Consider the following 19,522-nt stretch of genomic DNA (forward strand, 5'->3'; position numbering starts at 1 on the left):
AATCAATGGCAAGGGTTATTTAGCCCCCATATCAAAGAGAAGTAAAAAATAACAACGAATAACAAGACATTTGGGCTAGGTACCTACTCAACCCCTCCGCTGATATATAAGTAATATGCACAAGTACTATAAACCATCCAAGTCATTGTTTATATCAACTGAGTGGTTTTAATCTGATTAAAATCACAGACTAGTTTTAAAGTAGGGGGTGGATGGATAGATAAGCTTTTCCCAAGTCCTCCCTTAGCTGTGGAGCTCATCACCTATCAGTGTCTCCTCTCTCCCCTCCCCATGCCTTGAAATGATGGCTGCCCTCATTCTGACGGGCGCTGCCAAAGCCCTGACTAAGAGCAGTCTGGCTGGACATGCACTGGGGCCATGGGACAGAGCTGGCACAGGTCAAGGAGAGGAGACACAGAGAGCCCCAAGGGGGGATGAGGAGGATTATTGGGTGAGGTTGGACTGGGAGAGCCAGGGAAGGAAGTGGCCAGATGGCCTCATCTTGGGTTTTTTTTTTTTTTGGGGGGGGGGCACACTTACTCACAATTAATCACAAATCTGCCGTTTGACTGTATGTGTGTGTGTGTGTGTGTGTGTGTGTGTGTTTGTGCATGCACACATACATAATGCAAGTATGTATGTGTTTGAGTTTGAATGTATGCGACTCAATGTGTTGTATGTATAAACAAATTTTTGTCCTGGAGTGTATGAGTCAGGGATTGAATAATTGTGTGGTGTGTGTGTGTTTGTGTACATACAGTAAGTGCGTTCTAGTGTGTGTGTTTCTCTCTTTCTCTCTCTCTCTCTGTCTCTCTGTGTGTGAGGTTGTAACTATGTGTGATTCCATCTGTATATGTGCACATCCACCCCTGCATGTGGTGAAGGACAAAAGCATTCAAGGGCACAGCACGTGCTGGGTGATTTATACAGCCCTATGGCAAGCCAGCAGGGTCAAACCAACCCTCATGTATTAAGATCTCCCAACATGCAATTCTCATACCTGCACACCAGAATCTATTTTTTTATGCATGCCATATTTCAGGGCATCTATAATTCATGGTCATGGTTAATGGTCAAGCATGCATGAACCCTCTAGAATCCTCTACTGGATGCTCAGTATACACAAGCATTTATATTATGCATGTTCTAGAACTGAGCAGCTGAAGAGACTGTTTGACCTTGACATTCATTTGTATGAAGCTGGTCTAGAGGTGGACAACCACTCAATCACCAGCATGGCATGTTTGTGGCCTTTGCACCATAATCATCTTTGACTTGACATGAGCGCCTGTCGATAGCTGAACATACACACATTATAGATGACCTATAATGAACTGACCTTGATGTTGTGAATGTCAATATAGTCCTGAAAAGCAACTGGCCATGCGAATAACTAGGGGCGATATTTCTGGAAATTAGGTTTAAAAAAAACCTAAAAAAACCAACAAAAAAAACAGGCTGTTGAGTCAGCAGGGACAGGTCGGGTATTTTTAAGATCTCATTTCTCCCCTCCGGGGCTCTGATTGGGCAGGACGAGCCTGGGCGCTGGCCACCTCTCTGCAGGCTCTTCCTGGCCTAGCCAGCCTGGGCTGAGGCAGAGAAGAGAGGGAGAGAGAGTGAGGGAGGGAGAGAGAGAGAGAGAGAGAGAGGAGTACCGGGCCCCGCGGCTCCATGGGGCACCCAAGAGGTGTGATTCCACACCCGCCTGGAGCCCAGCCAAAGGGCCCACGGACAGACACTGGGCTTTCCAGAGGCATGAAGGTCATGCCAAGGTCAAGCAGGTCTGAGCTGGGTATGAGAAAACGGGCCGTATGTCCATAGCATGCAGCCAAAGGAACATGAGGGCATAGATAGCTGACCTACTGTATAGATACAGTAGATTAGTAAATGAAAACTATTAAAGATATTACCAAAGGAAAATAGACAAATAACCAAATAAATGAATTAAGAACAATGATGTTTAGCATTGATAAAATGGGAAGGATTCAAATGCATTCTATCTTTCTTTGATTTCCTTTTAGAGTAATGTGACTTTTAATTGGTTTGCTTTCTTGCCTCCAGTGCAAATGAAATTGTCTTCATGGTGAAAGTGAAGTAGTTCTTCATGCATTTTGGAGACTAATTATGGGGGTATGGGTGATAGGCCACCAGAGACTACTGTTCAGGGCCTTGGGGCCTGATAAGAACTGGCCCACACTGGACCATGAAAATCACATTAAAGCTGGGAATCTGTGAAAGTCACTTTGGAGTTTGGCCACAATAAATTTCCTGTACGCTACACTGGCGCGAGCAGAGAGAAGCAATTCAGCGCATTATCGAATAATATCACATCTAATCACCATTTTAAAGACAACTCATCCTTTCATAGAAGTATCACTGGTCAAGTACAATGAAAATGGTGCCCAGGCCAAGTTTAATATCGCTCTCTAAATGAGAATGCAGAATTCAATTAAACACATTTTGATGAGTAAAAGGGGCTGAAAAAAGAAAATGCATTAAGTTTAAATGTCCTCCTCAACAGAGAAAGAATTGGCAAATAACTGCTTGATTTGTTAGTCTTTCCACTATGTTGATAAACAATGAGAAAAAACAATATGGGCAACACACCAAAAGAAGTGTGGCACTCATAATGTTAAAGACGCCACGTTTTTTACCGTCACCATATTGAGGAAGTTATGTTTATGTTTATGGTTATGGCTGTTAGACAACAACACCTTTGTCCAAAGCGACTTAGAGTATATAAACATTTCATTATTTGTTAAAAATAATAGTCTCAAATAAATTTTATTTGTCATACTGGTGGATGGCAAATCAGAATTTTATACTAAGAGAAATGCAGACTTCAAAAAATGTCTTGAGAAAATCCTCCAATCAATCATATAATTCCCACAGACATGCTGTCGTCTGGGATAGGATTAGATATTTTTTGGGAAAAGAGGATCACAGCACACACAGATGAGTAAACAAAAACAAACAAGCAAGCAAACAAACAAACATACAGACAAACAAACAAATCAGGCAACTCCCTCTTCAGGTATAAGCATGCACATTGCCAGTCACAGAAGCGTCACAGACAAATATAATGAAAAAAGTGCAGTACATACACTAGGGATGGGGATAACCTGGACCTGGTCACACTATGAACAGAGAAAAAAGATAGAGAGAAAGACAGAGAGAGGGAGAGAGAGAGAGAGAGAGAGTGAGAGAGAAGAAACAAGAAAAGGGAGAATACAAAAACAAAAACATAAGAACTACAAAACAAAGATACGTACACAACATTGTAGTGTAGCACATACATACAGTTATAATACAGAAAACACACAGTTAACACCATACAGTTAACACCATAAAAACACAAACAAATTCATTGTCCAGAGCAGAAAAAAACAGCAGACACACTCAGAAAACTTTCCTCACTCTCCATTACCTGGTTCAGCAAGTTTCTTTAAACAAACTCACATACAAACAAACCCCCCCCCCCCCCCTCCCCCCCCCCCCACACACACACACACCAGCTCCCTGTCACCCCCCTGCCCCTCAACCCCACACCCCCCTCTCCGCTACAGAGTGTCCGTAACGGGTCAGTGGCGACCACATGTACCTGTAAAATGGACAGACATTCCACCACAGCGTGCGAGCCGCTCGCGTGCAAACATTAGCGGCCGAGGGGATCCGAGGCGCTGAATCCGTTTATAGCGCGCCGTACCTGCCTTGGCATCGCGAGCACCGAGCCAAGCGCGTGTTTGTGGAAGAGCCAGCCCGCCACGGACGGATCGGCTCTCTGCGGGACTGGACGCTCGTTACACGCCATACAGAGGGCCGTGTGTGCGACGTGAGAGGAGCGAGAGAGGAGGGGAAGGGAGAGGAGGAACAGGGGAGAAAGGAGAGGGGGAGAGGGGTAAGGGAGGGGGGGGGTTGAGGGGGGCGCAACGGGGCAATCCATCACACGAGACACACACAAGGCCCACCTTATAGGTCTTAAAGAAGCTGGGGAGCCTCTGAGTGTGTGTGTGTGTGTGTGTTTGTGTGTGTGTGTGTGTGTGTGTGTGTGTGTGTGTGTGCTCATGTGTAACTGTTCATGTTTGTAAGAACCAAGAGTGAGTGTGGGTATCTGTGTGTATATGTGGGTGTACATGTAAGGGAGTTTGAGAGTGCGTATGTTTGCGCCTGCAAGTTTGTGTGTGTGTGTGTGTGTGTGTGTGTGTGTGTGTGTGTGTGGGCGGATATTGAAGAATGTGTGTAGGGAAGCGTGCCCATCATTTCTAGAACTGGATGGTAAACAGCCTCCCGAGTTCAACGGGTTCGGAACAGCTGGAAAAATTTGTGGTGCTGACGGAGAGCAAAGAGAGAGAGAGAGCATGTGTGTGTGTGTGTGTGTGTGTGTGTGTGTGTGTGTGTTTGTGTGTGTGTGTATAAGAGAGAGAGAGAGAGAGAGAGAGAGGGAGCCCGCATTTCAGCACGGTGCACAGACAAGAAGAAAAAGAAAAACAGCTTCTAAACCCAGAGCTTAGAGACACAGACACTGTGCTTGAACCCCAACAAAGACACAATGATCCATAAACGAAAACATACCTTAAATGCATTGGCTGGCCGAGAAGGCCAGTGTCAACACAGCCCTCTGAAACCAGTTTAGAACCAGTTTACTGTGAGCACAGGCACGCAGGAATGTCTGCAATGTGTGACGCGTGCCTAGCTGTGCTAAAACAGGCATAAACTAAAATCCTCTTGGTAGCAAACAACTAGCCATCCACCCATATCCCCATCCAACTGTGCATTCATTCATCCATATTCATCCATCTATCCATCTATATCTGTCCATCCAATATCTGTCAATCCAATACCCTCATCCGTCCTCTCAATCAATAATTTATCCATCCATTCAAAGATGTGCATCCAAAGATTCAGATAAGTTTATCTATTTGTACAACACACACACACACACACACACACACACACACACACACACACACACACACACACACACACACACACAAACACACACACACACACACGCACACACTCTCTTTACTCTGTGGGAACTTTATTGTGCAACGTGTGTTGTGTGTTTGCAGCGTGTGCGGTTGGGACGCCTCACCTTGGGGGGGCTGCCGTTCTCCTCGGCCGGTGGGGGCAGGGCGCAGGGCTTGTTGTTGGGGGCGGGTGCTTCCACATTATAGTTGCGGAAGCAGCAGAAGAAGGGGCTGAAGATGCTCCGGCTCCGATGCTTCTTTAGGCTGCTGTTGGACTGGGAAACTGCACAGTGGGAGAAGGACAGAGAGAAGGAAAGACACAAAAACAATGAAAGAACTGCTAAAAAAAAAAAAAACAGAAAACAAAAAAAGTAGCGATGAAAAGGTGGTTAGCAGCCCGGGCTCTCCCTCTCCCTGTGTTTATCTCCGTGAGGACCTTTCGCAGATGCTCGTCTGAGTTAGCAGGCTGCTGGGGTGTAACTGATCCCTGAGACGCAAAGGCTCAGCCAGGCAGCGGAGCTGAACGGAGCGGTGCATCCGTTGTCCGTTGTGAGTAATTTTTCGCGTCAACACATCAGGAATTAGAACCTCCTGTACTTTGTTGTGCGCACCGAGTCCCGTCGCCGTGGCAACGGGATGACCTTGCCCGCTCCACACTTGACAGGTTTCCCTGTCTGACAATTGCACGCCGTAACTCAGCATTGAAAAAATGGTCTCTGTCGAGAGCCAAGTTTCAGTATACATAATACCCTGACTTCACACCCTGCCATCGAACAGCCCTAGTGTAAGAGAACAGCCCTAGTGTAAGAGAACAGCCCCAGTGTAAGAGAACAGCCATAGTGTAAGAGAACAGCCCCAGAGTAAGAGAACAGCCCTAGTGTAAGAGAACAGCCCCAGTGTAAGAGAACAGCCCCAGAGTAAGAGAACAGCCCCAGAGTAAGAGAACAGCCCTAGTGTAAGAGAACAGCCCTAGTGTAAGAGAACAGCCCCAGAGTAAGAGAACAGCCCCAGAGTAAGAGAACAGCCCCAGAGTAAGAGAACAGCCCCAGTGTAAGAGATAGGGTTGGAGATGGAGGGAGAATCAGGGAGAATGCAGTATATGAGGATGATGGAAACTTTTGTGTTTTTGCGTCTCTAATAGATAGAGATGGCTGATAGATGAGAGTCCTGGGGGTACATAGGCTCATTAATTGAAGTCAAAGGTTGACCTTAAATAACTAAAAGAGAGACATGCATGCACGCTGTCCAAGCGCAGAGTAGAATCCCCACCTTAAATAAACTGTAGCCTTAGGGGTCCAACTGCAAAAGGACTTTTTCTCTTGCATTTCTGTCTCTTCGTGTGATTCAGCCTCTGCTCTTGCAACCCAGAGCTGTGTCTCTATGGCCATTAGAAGTGGATGACTAACAAGCATACGCTAGGCTAATAGCCCATCAACTGCTCCCTGCTCCAAATGGATTTGGCCAAAGCCTATCCCTCTGTGCTGAACTTGGAATGACTTGTCACACATCACCACACAGAAACACTCTGCCGAGGAAAATAAAAAACAGAGAGTGCAGAGATAGAGCTTCTCGTCAGTTCCAAAGCCAATGTAGAGGGAGGATACAAAAGAAAAACACTGGTTTCAACAGTTGCATCACTGTTGAGTTTCGTTCACCAGGGAGTTGTACAGAAAGACCATCAATTCCATTTACACTGAGAGTCACCAGTGATGGCTTTGAACCAGAAATCAGCCTGGGTTTTAGTTGTAATATTGGCGTTGAATCAGTTGTAGAACTGTTTCCTCCAGACCTACATAATCTATAAGTGTGTATTGCAACAACAATCACATAGCACAGCTTGTGCTGAATGATTCAAATTGATTACATAGGTCTGTTTATTTCAGTGCCTTGGCTCCCCTTACGAGACGGGATGATAGCAGAGTAAACATGTTGAGAGAAGCAAATTGCCTGAAAAACAGAAACGTCTGCAACAAATTAGCCAGATTTGCTGTACATTCTCACCGTTCTCACCCTCTCACTCTGAAAAAGCCCTGACACTTTCTCTCTGCCTCCTTATCTCTTTCTCTCCCCTAACTATTCACTCTCTCTTTCGCTCCTTCTCCCTGTCTTCCACTCTCCTTCTCTGTCATTCTCTCTATTTTTTTCTCCGCATTTTCACTCAGTCTATCACTCACTCCTTCTCTCTAAGTCTATGCCCTCTCTCTCTATATATCTCTCTATCTCTCTCTCTCTCTCTCTCTCTGTCACAGCTCCCACACGTCTCCCGCTCACTCACACACTTGACAACGTGACTGTAAACAATTATAAGCGGCAGTACGGTTACGGCACAGCTGGGCCTGAGAGTGCGAAATTGTGAGCGCTGAGCATCGCAGTGCAGCGAGGCCACTGCGAGAGCCTGCAGTGAAAACGTGGAAGTCTGTTATCAGAGACGCGAGGGGTCAATTCCATTTCAACCCCAATACCCATCAACATCCCGGGGAAGACCGTCTTCATAGAATACCAATCCTGCACTCAAGCATGGCTTCTATCCCAGCAACAGCAGAGAGAGAAAGAGAAAGAGAGAGAGAGAGAAATAAAGACGAAATTATGGGGAATGTGTGTGCAGTCAACCGAAGCAGGAACTACATGTGCTTGATACAATGTTATGGTTTCTAGGATCTACAATTTGAGCTCTGGTATTTCTGTTTATATACATTTATCCAGCGGTTGCATTCATGCTAGGTGACTTAAATCACAGTTCAGGTGTGCATTCTATTAGCATGGACACTCCATGTGCTGTTTGGTATGTAATGAAATGCTGTATTATGCTGTGCTGTGTTGTTTTGAATTGTGTTGTGCTGCATTGTTATGCTGTGCTGTGTTGTTGTGTGTTGTGCTGTGCTGCGTTGTTTTGCGCTGTATTATACGCGTTATATGTGTTCGTTTTACACTGTGTTATGCGCTAACCTGTATTCATGCTATCAAGTACATGACTCTGACTGCGTTAGTAAGGAGCCAGCTCTCCTCTCCTCACCTCCAAAGCCCCAGTCAGCGGCTGATCTACAGCAGCTCTGGCCTGGGCCAGGTCGAGTGAGGCGGTGGGGGCCCAAATCTCATGATGGCGATGGCGGTGGTGGCGGGTGCGACTGCATTAGGGTAATTACCCAGGGCATCTGCCTGATTAAAGCGCCGGGGGAAACACATCAGATCATGCTGAGAGCTTTAGGCCAACAGCACAGAGGGGGTGAGGGGGGGTTACAGAGCGGCCTGTTGACCAACACAGACACAAGCTAAGCACACTGGTCTGGGAGTGTGTTGTGTGTGTAGTGTGTGTGACTGCTGGTGTGTGTGCATACATGTGTACAAGTTTGTGTGTTACAGTAAGCAAGCCTTGAGCACCACTGAAGTATGGACACGAGGAAACACTGCTAATACGCTTAATGCTTATAATGACACTGTTCTGATGGTTTTACATAAAGCACTGCAGATCATAGGATGAGTCACTTGCAAAGATAGATAATACCTTTCAAAGTGCTGCCACATCTAAAACAAAGATATTTCATTTTGTAAGCACGTGTTGACAGGCCCAACAGAAACTCAAGATATCTGTCATCCGGAAACAATAACACTACCCTTTAAACACAGTTCATTTAAATGCAACTTCAACATTTTCAAGGACATTATTTTCAACAGTACAGTAGGTTATCTTTGTGTGATGATGTAGAGTGAGATGCATGGCTTGTCAATCATCATAGTTTATTCATAGTAATCAAGCCTTTTCATAATCACTTCAAATCTCTACACACACACGAGTACCATCCATCCCTCCACCATCACATCCTCCAGTCTAAATTACAAATGCAACCAGCTACATCACATCTCCATTACTCCCCACTGTTGCTGCTGACACAAGGACTTCTACAAATCACTGAGGAGCCTGAAGTCGGACTCTGCTATTGCTTTCTACAGACCCCAAGTTTCAACACCGGCAACAACTACCGCAAGTCTTCCATCACACTTGAAAGAAAACTGTGAAATACTTGGTTCCTTTTCCTGTCAATCAGTTCCTAACGTCTTCCACAGCTGTTGCTATTGCTACCACGCTCGGGTCCAGGGGCAGAGGAACTGGACCGGGCAGCACTGAGGCGCCGAGAGGGAATCCAACCCTGGCGACAGGAGTGGAGCCAGAGGAGACAGAGAGGGGCAGTTATTCCTGGGTGATTATTGTGGCCAGTGTCACGTCTCCTTGATGGAAAGGACAAAGCAGGAGGGGCCCTGGCACAGGACCCCACCACAGACAGTGTGTGTATGTGTGTGTTTGTGTGTGTGTGTGTGTCTGTGTGTGTGTGTGTGTGTGTGTGTCTTTGTGTGTGTGTGTGTGTGTGTGTGTGTGAGCTAGCTTGCTATTTACAGTGCGACACACACACACACACACACACACAGACACACATACACAGGCACACACAGACACACACACACACACACACACACACACACACACACACACACTTGCTCTTCGGCCTTGGGGATTCTCGGGGCAAATATAATTAGTGCACCTCTGCTGATAAGCTAATCTGCACACGGGAGCACAATGGGGAGACCTAATGGGTCCATGGACAAGCTGGGCGCTGGGACACCCGCTGGGACAGAGGAGACGGAGGACGGAGACACTGAAAACGTGTACAAAAGAGTAGTCTATCATGGGCCTGGAGTCACTGGCTTTAATTATGCAGGCTGGTTAGTCCCCACTGACATGCAACAGTACAGGAATTTGAAGAGCAAGATGACTTCAGCAGTCTTCCAGGTAAACAGAACAGACAACATGAACATGGACAAAACAGGGCAGAGTCCAAGGAGCAGACATGGTAGCCTGTAGCCTGTGAGGCAGCGGGAAAGCAGACCTGCTCAGTGGAATAGCTGGCCTGTACACTATCCCTGCACAGCGGGAAAGCAGACCTGCTCAGTGGAATAGCTGGCCTGTACACTATCCCTGCACAGGGGGAAAGCAGACCTGCTCAGTGGAATAGCTGGCCTGTACACTATCTCTGCACTGGAACACAATGCAAGCTAGTGTTCTCTCCTGGTGTCCCCTCTACTCTGTTTGCTGCTGTTGCTCTTGGGTCTTGGCTCCTTCAGCCTCTGCCCATACAGTCAGTGCTATACCAAATCAAGCCCCTCCTCTCCTCTCCTCAGACCTCCATTTTAAGACCCTCTCTCTCCCGCCTTTGTTGCCCTCCCTGTAGAGTGTGTGTGTGTGTGCGTGCGTGTGTGTGTGTGTGTGTGTGTGTGCGCTGGGGAGGAGTGTGAGGATCAGCCTATGTTCAAGCCGTGTTTAGACCCCTCCTTTCCCCTCAGCAGCTCCACCCTGCCGAGCGCAAACACACTTCTCTCTCTCCTTCTCTCTATCCCCCTCTCTCTCCTTCTCTCTATCCCCCTCTTTCTCTCTCCCTCTCTTTCCCTCTTTCTGACACAAACAACATAGCAGCAGAGTGCTCCACGCTGCCAGACAAAAACACACCCACCCACCCGCAAACACACACACACACACACACACACACACACACACACACACACACACACACACACACACACATTAAAAAACATATTCTCTAGATCCTGGAATGTGGCTGGCAGCCACTATGTCCATGGTACTGTTGTCTAGTTTAGCTCCCTGGGATTACATGTCTCTGGTGGATGTGAAAGTGCAATGTTTCCATTCAGCTCAAAGGCCAGCTCACAAGCAGCTTTTTACCGGGAGACATCACACAAAACATATCTGTTGCTGTGCTCAAGAAGGCTGACAAAACACCTTAACAGGCAGCTAGGAACAGTGCTCTCAGAGCGCCATCCATGTACGGTCAAAAAAGGAAAAGAAACAAACAAAAAACAACAACCACACATTATGGCTTAGAATTGACAATTTAAATGGTACCTTCTCTGGCGATTTAAGGCGGCAAACTGACAAACAGTGAAAACCAAAACAAGCTGCGTTTGTTTACAGTGGCCGGCCCTGCAGCTTGTCTTTCTCCACGGCCTCCCTGGAGTCTGGCTGGTCCAAACACAGGTAAATTCGATACAGGCGGGCTTAATGAGCGGCGTCACAGCCCTGTTCAAGCTTTTGCACGAGGCACGCAGGAATTCAAGACCCAGGAGAGAAACAGAAAGAGAAAGAGAGAGAGAGAGAGTGAAGGAGAGTGAGAAGAATCAAGAGACGGAACCAAGAGAGCAAGAAAGAGAGACAGAGAGAGTAGAAAGAAAGAGAGCAAGAAAAGAGAGACAGAGAGAGAGAGATGAAGAAAAGGGAGAAAAACAGCAGTGTTCCCACACGCTCAGTGGGCGACGGCGGGGAGGAGAGCGTGGCGAGCAGGGGAGCGGCAACGTGAGGCAGGGCCCCGGAGCCCCCAGGTCACATGGACCGAGTCCGACCCACGCGGCCCCTCACCGGGGGCCCGGAAGCCGCGCGCGGAAACGCAGGAAATTCTCTACATTCCTGACAGGAAGAGATAGTGACCCGCTGAAAAAGAGTGGAAAAAGTCCGCAACACCAGTATATGCTCCCAATTTATGTTTTAATTACCTACTTTAATTACAGTAATTAAAACATAAATTGGGAGCATATACTGGTGTTGCAGACTTTTTCCTCTCTTTTTCATCGTAATGTTTTTGTCCAGCACCCAGGATCAGACTTGGATGTGCGTGCGTTTTATCCTCTTTACATAGTGACCCGCTGATCCATCGCAAGCAAAGAAAAAAAAATGCCCATTAGCAGTGAATGTATGAAAGCAGTAGAGCAGGCAGGCTGTCAGACAGACAGACAGACAGACAGAGAGGCAGGCTTTCTATTGGGTCTTATATTAAACCACCATGAAACTCTAAAATGCAGTGTTTCCTCAGAAGTAGACATTAAATCAGAGAGGGGGAAAGAGACTAGTCAAAGGCATGTAAAAATTCCACCAGTATAACAGACAGGTGGACCTCAGACCTGGCATATAAGATCTGGGATAACAGCCATGTTGGTTTTATCTATATTAACAGCAGCCATATATTGTTGATCCTTTCTTTAGACTTGATTGTGTAATAAAGACCTTAACAAGTAGCTTGGCAATAAAAAAAAATTAAGTTAAAATCAATATGTATTTTTCCAAATATACTGGCACAAACAGGTGAGGATAAAAAACACAATCTGTGCCGAATAAGGAATTTTTATAAACTTATTGGGAATGACTTAAATCACGGTCCCCCTAATCAAGGAATACAAGCAACAGTTCATACTTTCTAAATGGTAATCAGAGCCCAGTAAAGGAACACAGTTGTAGGTAAGAACACCTAACAGTCAACTTGTATTGGAAAAGTAGGAGACTGAAAGTGGCTACCCATTTTATGTACAGCCTTAGTCCTAACATAGTCGTGTTGATTGAATAATTAGGCTACTGCATATAATATAAATATTATAATGTTTTTTTTTATATCATTAACATTACCATCATCATTCTGTTCATGATATGAACCTGTCTGTTGAGAGACCAATGGTGCTGAATTGCCAAAAGTGGGAATGAAACAGAAGTAATGCAGATGAACCATCCAAGCTAATAACAGCTCATTTGAATTCATTTTCAACAGTGATGATAAAAAGGACAGAAGAGAAAGGGAGGGTCAGGAAGAAAGGGAGTCAGAGAGAAAGAATGATAGAATACATTAGTAGCAAAGACAGACAGTGAGAGAGGGAACAGAGAGAGAGAGAGAGAGAGAGAGAGAGAGAGAGAGAGAGAGAGAGAGAAAGTACACCACAGCACAGTTGACTGGCTATACTAAATACCAAATGCTGACAGTGGGTGCGTGTTTAAATAATTCAGCAGATAACACCACTAGCCTTCCGCAGCGCTCTGAAAGCTTTTAGCACGGGCCAATGCAATGGGCGGCAGCCCATGGGTCAATCCCACGTCCCTGACCTCCACCCAGGTCCAGATAGCCCAACCATCTCTCCATTTGGGCTAAAATAAGCACCTGTGCAAACACATAGGTGATGTGAACCTGACATGTTTTCATTTCCGGATGCCTCAGAGTGTTACAACTAAACCCATTTATGAAACATTTGATGCAATCGACCAGGTTCTGTTTCACTCTGGCTTGGGCGCAGTTATTGGCCTGCACCGCGATCTGAATGCAGGGCCAAGCATGAGGTCATCGGTTTGGTTGATTAGTGGGCGTACAATGCAGGAGATTTGAAAGGAGCTTTCCGTCAGATTTTCTGAATATCCGCGTAATGTTCCCAGACCTCTGTACACTGACCAATGGCTGACTCAAAGGTCATTGCATGTGGTGACATCTAGGCCTAAAATGGACCCTCCCCACCCTCCAAAAACATCTAAACTTCTAAACATACATGGCCAGTTTTATAAAAAGAAAGGTTTAAAAATCATTTTATATAAACATATATTATCACCTGGATATCAAAACACCCATTTCATTATCTCACACACTACCATAGAAAATTTCCTCTATTATACTGTCAATCCCACAGCAGATAATGCCGCTGTATTATTCCACATTTTCAGGCTTGAGATTTGCTAGGCTTTCTCCCAATCTGCTTAATTTTGCATGGCAAGTCTCATTGTCAGGGCGATCGTCCAAACAGAGCGACACCGCTGGCGTTAAAACTGGAAGAGGATCTGGAACAGGGCTGCCCTGCTCCACATTCTACAGGCCAGGTGAGAAAACTCAGCCCTGCCGTGAAGCGAAGCGAGGGGAAAATAAATTCTCCTCTGCATGCCAGTTTTTCCACCACACTCCATGCCATGTTCGGAATCAGCCAGACCCCTGAGGTACACCATTTTTTTCCTCCCTGAGATTCAGTGTCAGTGTCAGTGTTTAGCTGTTAGCAGAAAAGTGATGTATTTAGAATTGTTCAGGGAAACACATCACAAACTGGGAAGCCTTACTAATCCCGACGTGTCTATCATGCATCTGCTTGTTTGCTCCAGGCTGGAGCTGTTTCTGTGCTCCTCCATGATATCAACAGATACAGTAGGCCTCAACCTGACAGCCATACGCTAAAACCTACAGCATATCGCCCCATGGCACATGGGTTGCAGTAAGTGATTTTTTGCGCAACATAATCAGCTTGTACGGAGGCCCGACAGATCCTATTATGTATGCTTACATTATTCATGTCTGCTTGTGGTGCTGGTCTTACATAACTGATATTTAATTCGCCACTCTCACCCGGCCAATCTTATCTTACTCAAAAGAGGTGACCAGGCAGGGAGCTCACTTCTGTGTATTCATGGTGCCTCATTTCTTAACTGTAGTTAGCGGTCAAATTGGCACAGTCTTTGTGATTCCTAGAATGCATCAGTCTCTAGAGAAGTTTACTGTCATTAAGTGGAGATAAGGAATGACTAGTGATGAACAGATCACCAGATAAAACTGGTGTGTGTGTGTGTGTGTGTGTGTGCATGTGAGTGTATGCATGTGTGTGTGTGTGTGTATGTGTGAGTGTGTGTGTGAGTGCATGTGTGTGTGTTGAGAAAGGTAAAGACAGGCAAGGGGTGATAATAGGGATTTGAGGCTTTCAAGCATTCTGTTATTTGCTGTTATGCAACTCACAGAGAGAAAGTGAAGCCTCACCCAGACTGTCTTTGGGAACAGATGGCAAAGCTTTGTCTCTCATTTCTTTTTTTGTGTTTTTATGAATGTATTTATTTTGTCTGAGTCAGTTGGGCTACTCAGCGATGCAGGGAAGGTGAGTTCACCTACCGTCGCGACAATGTCACCCTCACATCCCCTCGTAGTGTGGCCGACTGGCCGCAGCTCATATGGTGTCTATCGGAATCCTCTCTTATGGTGCCAGGAACCTACCAGCCCAATCCCAGGAGTGCACGCCATGGTTCAAAACCACAAGAAAACTAAACCATTTACATTAAAAAAGTCAAATAAAGTGAGATGAATAAAGTATCTATTTATCTATCTATCTATCTGTATCTATCTATCTATCTATCTGTATCTATCTATCTATCTATCTATCTACACTATTCATTAATTCTGTAGATGCTTGAGCAATTGTGCTCTGAAAGACAGCTAAACGAGTAGCCTATACTTCACTATGGAGAGACACACATGTGGATGCCTCCGGCGTGAGTGAAGACGGGCGTTTAGGAGCAGGAGTCTGTTCCGAGGCCGCTCAGGGGAGACAGCAAGGCAGAGGAGTCCAGGGGGGCTGTTCCCGAAAACACTGTTGTGCAACCAACAGAGAAACAAGAAAGTAACTCCACTGTTCTGTCAATAGCACTAGAAAGTCGATCAGTCATGCGGTTATGATAGTTGTGCAAAAATTGCTTTTGGGAAATGCACCCCAGGATAGTACAGCACGTTGTGGGCAGTCGGGACAGACCGCTGCATATTTCGAGGGCCACAGAGTATGATGAAATATTCTGTTTTCTTGAAGTGCATACCATAGGGAGTCCATGTCGAGCGTCTCCTTCCCTCTGAGGCCCATGACGGACAGTGTGCAAGAGGAGTGTCACAGACTGTGTAACATCATGGTGGTTTTCAAAACATATCCCAGTGGGAATTCACGAGCGGTTTCGCTGTCAACTCCTGTAGCTTACAGATAGATTGATCCAGGGGCATATGAGAAGACTCTGTGAGAACCAGCCATTGCCTAATGTCCAGAACATTCTGCTGAGCATGTGATGTACAGTGTTATGTGAGCATAACACTGGTCTCAAACTGTGATGCTTGTCAAACTGTGATCTCACTATTGATTGGCAGTGGGATTTCTAGACAAGGACAAAATTACCACTGGCTCTGGTTTGCAACCACAGGCAGACACAAATACAATGTAAAATGTTATAGCTAATGTGTTATAACAGCACAATGTTAATTTCTATTGTGATTGGCTAAGACTTCTAGTATAATTTCCCCATGTAAACATCACTGGTAATTGTGCGCTTGTACAAATATCTTAAGCCAAGCTCTCTAACTTATATGTCACTGTCGAATAACATATTCAGGACTCCTATACACGCATATACCACAGCTATGAGCAATTAAGGCCCATTCACTCCGTACAGCTTGCATGAATTTGTTACAGTACAACTACATGGTGCACTCTTTGGATTCAATCTATCATAATATTTAGCGCTTGTTGGGGTAGTTACCATGGGAAAGGCCCACATTTTTTACGCCCAGTCGACTACGACTTTAAAGGTCTGTGATCTGTTCACCCAACTCTGCTATGCGGCACAGCCATTAAATCTCATTGAAGTGAATGGACTTTTCTGGCTGCGGAATATTCATTCAGGTAGCGTATGTGTGTGTGTGTGTGTGTGTATGTGTGTGTGTGTGTGTGCCATTTCCTGCAGGCAGTGTGCAATAAGAGAGAGAGAGAGAGAGAGAAGGAGAGAGAGAGAGAGATCAGAGGCTTGGACATGAGGCTAAAATCAGTAGTACTGCGGACCTGCAGACGGAGAAATACGGAAGAAAGCGTGCACTCTGATCCGAAATACTGATGTTCTGTATGCTCAGTCAGAGGCCAAAACACACACACATACACACAGGTACAGACACACACACACACACAGGTACAGAAGTGTGCCCACAAACATGCAAGTGCACAGATACACAGATACACACAAATGCATACCCACAAGCTTAGAAACAAACACACACACACAAACACGCTAATTCACAAAACAAATGCATGCCCCCATTCAGATACATACCCACACACTCACACGCACACAGTGGGAGACATGTCCTTGATGCATTTTACCATCTCCATCTCATCACAAATGCTCTCTCTCTCTCTCTCCCTCTCTCTCTTTCACACACACACACACAGGAACACTCAGGGCTTATGTCCCATTTAGCCTGCCTCCCCAGAGACTCTCTGAGCGTTAAACGAGCTTCACCCTGAATCCTGAGGACTGAAGCATCGTCCTCTGGGCCGCCATCACATGTGCTGCCAGGAGAACCCCATTCCCTCTCTTCTCCTCCACTCTATTCTCTCGGTCTGTATCTCTCTCTCTCTCTCTTTATCTCACTCTTTCTATTTCTCTTTTTCTTCCCTTTTGTCTTTTCCTACAGTACATACTGTTCTTTGATGTTCCCTCTGTCACAGAAGACATAAACAATAAGTGGTGTCTCCTCCATTCATCATGTTCTGCTCTCTTCTCTCTGTCCTTTTCAAGCATTCATGCACAAAGAGAGAGAATATGATGAGGTCTTTGTGTCCCTTTATTCTCCCTTCCTCCCCCAAACCTCAATCTAAAGAGAAAAACAAACACATTTCACTGTGATTTCAGCACCAGTCAGTCGTGCAGTGGCCTATCACGACACACACAAACCCATTAGAGTGCGGAGCAGTCAGGGACGGGTGGCTGTTCGATCCATCTTCCCTACTGCCAATTAATGGAGTCCTTGGACGATGGGACTGGAGAGGGCTGTGACAGCCGCAGCAGGTGACGGCATCTCCACGCCTACGCAAGAGTGCATCAACCGTTAGCCCGAGCCATCTACCCATCCACCCCAAACACACAACACCCTCCGCCAACCGCACCCCCACCTCCCACCAACAAACACCCACTGAGTCTGATGCACGTTCTGAACGGGGGAAGGGGGCAGGTGGATCTATTGATCTGTTTTCTGTTTTGACGACTGCCCCCCCCCCCCCATACACATACACACAGACACACACATGTTCTCCTCAATCTCACCCTGAAATCCTACAGTACGTCCAGAACACTGATCAGGTGCATTCTGAGTCTCCGCTGGAAGCCATCACATCACAACATTAAAAGGCTGTTTGGGGAAAGCCACTGAGGATCAGGCAACTTTAGCTGCAAATCCGAGCTGAGCTCCCAACCCTCAAACCTCTTGCCTATTCTTTTACAGTGTAAAGAATGCATAGCAAACTATACCTAATTTACAGGCCCATTGCAGAGTCTGTATCATCCTTCTCATTGGTGCTGACGATACAGCTAGTGATTTAAGAGGGTGAACATGATGTATGATGTACAAGCAACTTCAAGACATGTTAGCCATATGAACTGTTGGAAAACCATTAATCTTAAGAGGGTTGACCCAACTAAAGTAAGAGAGCAAAACCCATAAGGAAAGGGGGAGAATTTAGCATACATTTAATCTTGATGATTTAGTGGTGCTTTGAAGTGCAAGGCTCTGTGTGTTGTAAGCACTTCAGGCGCGGCAGAATTTTTAAACGCTTGTTATCTGTTTTTCCATTAACAAACGATTATGAAAAAAATGCCTCATGACTTCATGATGATCAGTAAGAAATACCCCAACCAAAAGAATAACACACTGTGTATATTATTAGAGCCTTATGTTAAAGATCAGGGCAGGAAAGAGGTAGAGGCAGCCACATTAAACAAATTAGGACGCCACATTTGGTAATCTGAAGGGGAGCAGGAGAGGTCCAAATGACTTTAAATCTGTTTACTTAGAATCGCTAATTAACAGGCATCGTTATTATGGCTGCTAATGGCCCCATCAGAGCCAGGGGTTGGAAGGAAGTAATGGAGGTCTGTCTCAATCCAAAATCAACTGCAAAAAGCCGGACGAATAATTTAACATTGAGCTCAGGCTGGCTCAGAAAGAGTGGATATGCCGCACACACACACACACATGCAAAGCCTCACACTGACATGAGTTCAAGTGCAAGAGAAATGTTTTCAAGGCAATGGTGTCAGTGCACTGAATAGCTAAACAGTGCCTGAGGCACTGTTCTCTAATAATGCACAAAGGCATACACACACACACACACTCACACTCACACACACACACACACACTATGTGTACTCAAGAGTACTCACACACAGTAACACTCACAGATACACACGTCACACATGCACATTTAGACAAACCCACTGAGGCACATGCATAAACACATGGGCAGTTTTTGCTCTCTCTCTCTCTCTCACTCTCTCTCTTTCTCTCTCAACAATGGCACACACACACACAGGAAACTGTTACTAACACATATGCTCCTCTCATCCCTCACTCTCTCACTTACTCACACACACATTCACACACACAGAGACAGTGGCACAGGGGAATAGCTGAAGCCAGCTTGCCAGCTGGTATGAGCTTGAGCCCATTACGTAGGCAGGCAAGGTTAGAGTGGCCATGCCAATGGAGGTTCACAGGTTCGGCCTAGAGCACACACACAAACACACACACACAACAACCAGACACACTTTCAACAGCCAGCGGGAATTATCTTTTGCTTGACAATGAATAACAATATATGACATATATTGTATATGAATATCTATAAAAATGTCTGTGTCTAATTCGTCGTTCTGTCTACCTAGCCATACCATGCTTTCACTGGCCAATGGCAACCGTTTCCCGAGTTCCCAGTTTCCTTATAACAGCTCTTTGTCTCATCCCATGTTTGCACATATCTACTTTATCAATATGCTTTTATGTCTCTCTCTCTCTCACTATGCACGTGCTTGTCATGCCGCTTGCAGCAATGGGGCACCAGAGTGACACCAGAAGCCCCTGAGGTCCTATCTGTCCCCCCTACTGCACAGTATACTGCAGCAGCAG

The 19,522-nt window shown here is 45.8% G+C and overlaps 1 protein-coding gene across 1 annotated transcript in view; it reads right to left on the reverse strand.

Annotated features, from left to right (window-relative positions):
• ctdspla (CTD (carboxy-terminal domain, RNA polymerase II, polypeptide A) small phosphatase-like a) overlaps positions 1–19,522 on the reverse strand; it is a 42,009-nt gene that overhangs the window by 15,562 nt on the left and 6,925 nt on the right. The window contains exons 2-3 of the mRNA XM_076290601.1: positions 5,096–5,253; positions 3,105–3,137 (exon numbers count right to left, since the gene is read on the reverse strand). Coding sequence (XP_076146716.1) covers positions 3,105–3,137; positions 5,096–5,253 — 191 coding nt within the window. The remainder of the gene's footprint in view (positions 1–3,104; positions 3,138–5,095; positions 5,254–19,522) is intronic.

Source organism: Alosa pseudoharengus, unplaced genomic scaffold (genome assembly GCF_046254945.1).
Source record: "Alosa pseudoharengus isolate Yale_2024_CS ecotype anadromous, Long Island Sound unplaced genomic scaffold, YU_APseudo_1.1 YU_APseudo_1.1_scf_18, whole genome shotgun sequence".
NCBI classification, from domain to species: domain Eukaryota; kingdom Metazoa; phylum Chordata; class Actinopteri; order Clupeiformes; family Clupeidae; genus Alosa; species Alosa pseudoharengus.